This window comes from Corvus brachyrhynchos, unplaced genomic scaffold, assembly GCF_000691975.1.
Source record: "Corvus brachyrhynchos isolate BGI_N302 unplaced genomic scaffold, ASM69197v1 scaffold489, whole genome shotgun sequence".
NCBI classification, from domain to species: domain Eukaryota; kingdom Metazoa; phylum Chordata; class Aves; order Passeriformes; family Corvidae; genus Corvus; species Corvus brachyrhynchos.
Genome location: NW_008239772.1, coordinates 107715 through 110189, shown reverse-complemented (window position 1 = coordinate 110189; position 2475 = coordinate 107715). Strand labels below are relative to the sequence as shown.

Here is a 2475-nt window from a genome sequence, read left to right as displayed (position 1 = left end):
GGCAATATTTTTGTAATTTTTCAGGTGATTTACACAGCACCTCACAGGACACACTCATGGTATGAGGAGAATTATGTGATACACCATGGATTCATGTCCCTGAAAATACCAAGGTTCTAATTGATTATTTACTGTTTGAGTCTAGCTGTGGGCAGTACAGACTTCAAATTTTAATTTCAAGTGTGCATGGGGAAAGCACAGTATATTCTTCTTTGCACAATATTTGTTAGTTACATACAATAACAAATCTTATTAACATCACTGTTCAACAGCCCAGCATAAGGAACCCAAACCACTGGCCTATCCCTAAGACTACACAAAAAGAATGCAACACGTATGTTTTGCTTCCCACTTCAGATGAATCTGGGATTTTGATTTTTCATTGTATTTTAAGATGTACTTGTAGTTTTCTTGTTATCTCTAGACTCTGAAGTAGGGTTTGTCATTGTGGTGAAACTAAGACTAACCAAGGATTAATACAGAAATAGATATTCTAATCTATCCTTACACTTCTGTGGCAGAAGATGCTGGTCCTTAGGAAGGCTGCCTGGTGATTTCTGTCTGTGTTCAAATATTTAAAGCAACAACATTTAGTCCCACACTTTATATTTCAGATAAACAATTTAATGACATCTTAACACTGTTTTCACAATCTTACAACATGCATATTTTACTCCTTATGAAGCTGAAATCTTTTTGAATACAAGTAAATCTATTGAAACTTCAATTTTAGAAGTTTCAAAACTGTTTTAACATACTGAGAACAAAACAGTCTAAAAAGAAAGGTCTAACAGCAGTTAAAATGCAGGAAAAAGGCAAGAGGACTTCAGGTAAAACTGCATACAGTTAACAGCGATATTTCTTTCACTAAGTATTATGTATTAAGAAAAACAGAGTAAATTTAAAGAACAGAAGTTCTTTAAAACCAGAATTTCTAATGCCAGAAACAGCTTTGAAACAACTTTCTATGTAGTTATATTTATTTTAAGATTTAAAATTGACTAATTTGTGTCCCAACATTTTGCAGCACAAGGGAGGAAAGGTGGGAAATGCTCTGCAAGGGGATGTAGTTACAGATCTATAAAGTTTATGTGTGTAAAGGAAATGAACATAGTATTACACACACTGAGTATGACAGAAAAATGCAACAAAGTACTAACTCAGAGAGAATAACAACCCCGTGGTGGCACTAGGAAGTAATGCCAGGGCACTGGGTACTTCTGCATTTTAAGCAAAGAACTTTACAACTTCTTTAATTTTTCTTTTCCTGTCCATTTTGGACATGGCAGTCCATCCTGCCTCGCGCGCTCTCCTCATGGTTTTGAGTTTCAGTGCAGAGCCTGGAGATTTCACATTGGATGGAGTTGGTGCCTAGGAAGGAAAATAAAGCCACCCATTAGTTTCTGTAAACAATCTGGTTAACTGTTTGGTTTAATCTTATAAAAGGCTAACATACCTTTTTTGGTGCTGTGGAATGTAATTGCGAAGCCTGAGGATAATCTTTGTACAGTTTTTTAAACATTTCTTCTTCCGAGACTATGCTCTAATAAATTAAAAAGTTACTTAGTCACACTATATTAAAAAGTACTTTTTATTTCCCCCTACGAATACTAAACTATGAAAAAAAAAAAGTTAAGATGTCATTATGAGGCATAACAGTTCAATAAAAAGAATGTAAATTATGTACATACAACTACAATTCCAGAAAGAACCAATTAAGTAAAAATATACACATAAATATTGCTTGACTGTGGAAGCCCAAACTCTTTATCTCCATTCTTAGACACAGCAGTGAGCACAAAGAACTGTTCAGTACACGATTTGTTCTCTGACTCTTACCAGGAGGTCGCTGTGCTCAGAGCTCTCGGACTCACTATCCAGTCGGATAAGCACTTTTTGCTTTTTCCTCATGCTCTGCTCTGAAGGCAGGTTTGTGCTTCTTCCACTTTGCAGTTTATCTGTTGGAGGAGTCTTCATAATATATGTCTGGGAAAGAAAATTTTAAAATTATTAAATTCTATTTTATGGGGTGTTGGAGAAGATGAAAGTTTGGTAAGAAAGTTTCACAGATATGTAGGCTTGGCAGAAAGATCTCTGAAAGTAGAAACTGGGGATGAGATAGAAATGAAAGCAAGTTTTGATATAGAGTAAAAGATGTTTTGCTGAAACAGTGATTGCTGAGTAACTGAGAAGGCAAAGGTTGGAGATGAGTTGGAAGGAGATTTTTAGGAGTAGGACAAAGGGATGTGACTGCAAACAAAGACATGTTTTTCACCAAGTAAATAAGTCTCAAGAAGAGCATAAGTAAATAGAAAACATGTCTTTACCAAAAAGAGAGATATGGCAGGCAAACAAGAAATGTCGATGCAGGAAGAAAAAGAGAGGTCTGAGAATTTTCCACTGTAAGCTTAAATTGTAACTTCCTTACTCTTGTGATTGGATAATAATGACTATAAAATGGTGATGGCAGTAGTT

At 35.3% G+C, this 2475-nt stretch overlaps 1 protein-coding gene across 1 annotated transcript in view; it reads right to left on the bottom strand.

The window, feature by feature from the left end:
- Positions 1-602: 602 nt before the first annotated feature.
- LOC103621496 (synaptonemal complex protein 1) overlaps positions 603-2475 on the bottom strand; it is a 21958-nt gene continuing 20085 nt past the window's right edge. Inside the window, 3 exon segments of the mRNA XM_017742930.1 lie at positions 603-1371; positions 1457-1543; positions 1840-1986. Of these exon segments, the coding sequence (XP_017598419.1) occupies positions 1228-1371; positions 1457-1543; positions 1840-1986 (378 nt within the window). The 3' untranslated portion in view covers positions 603-1227.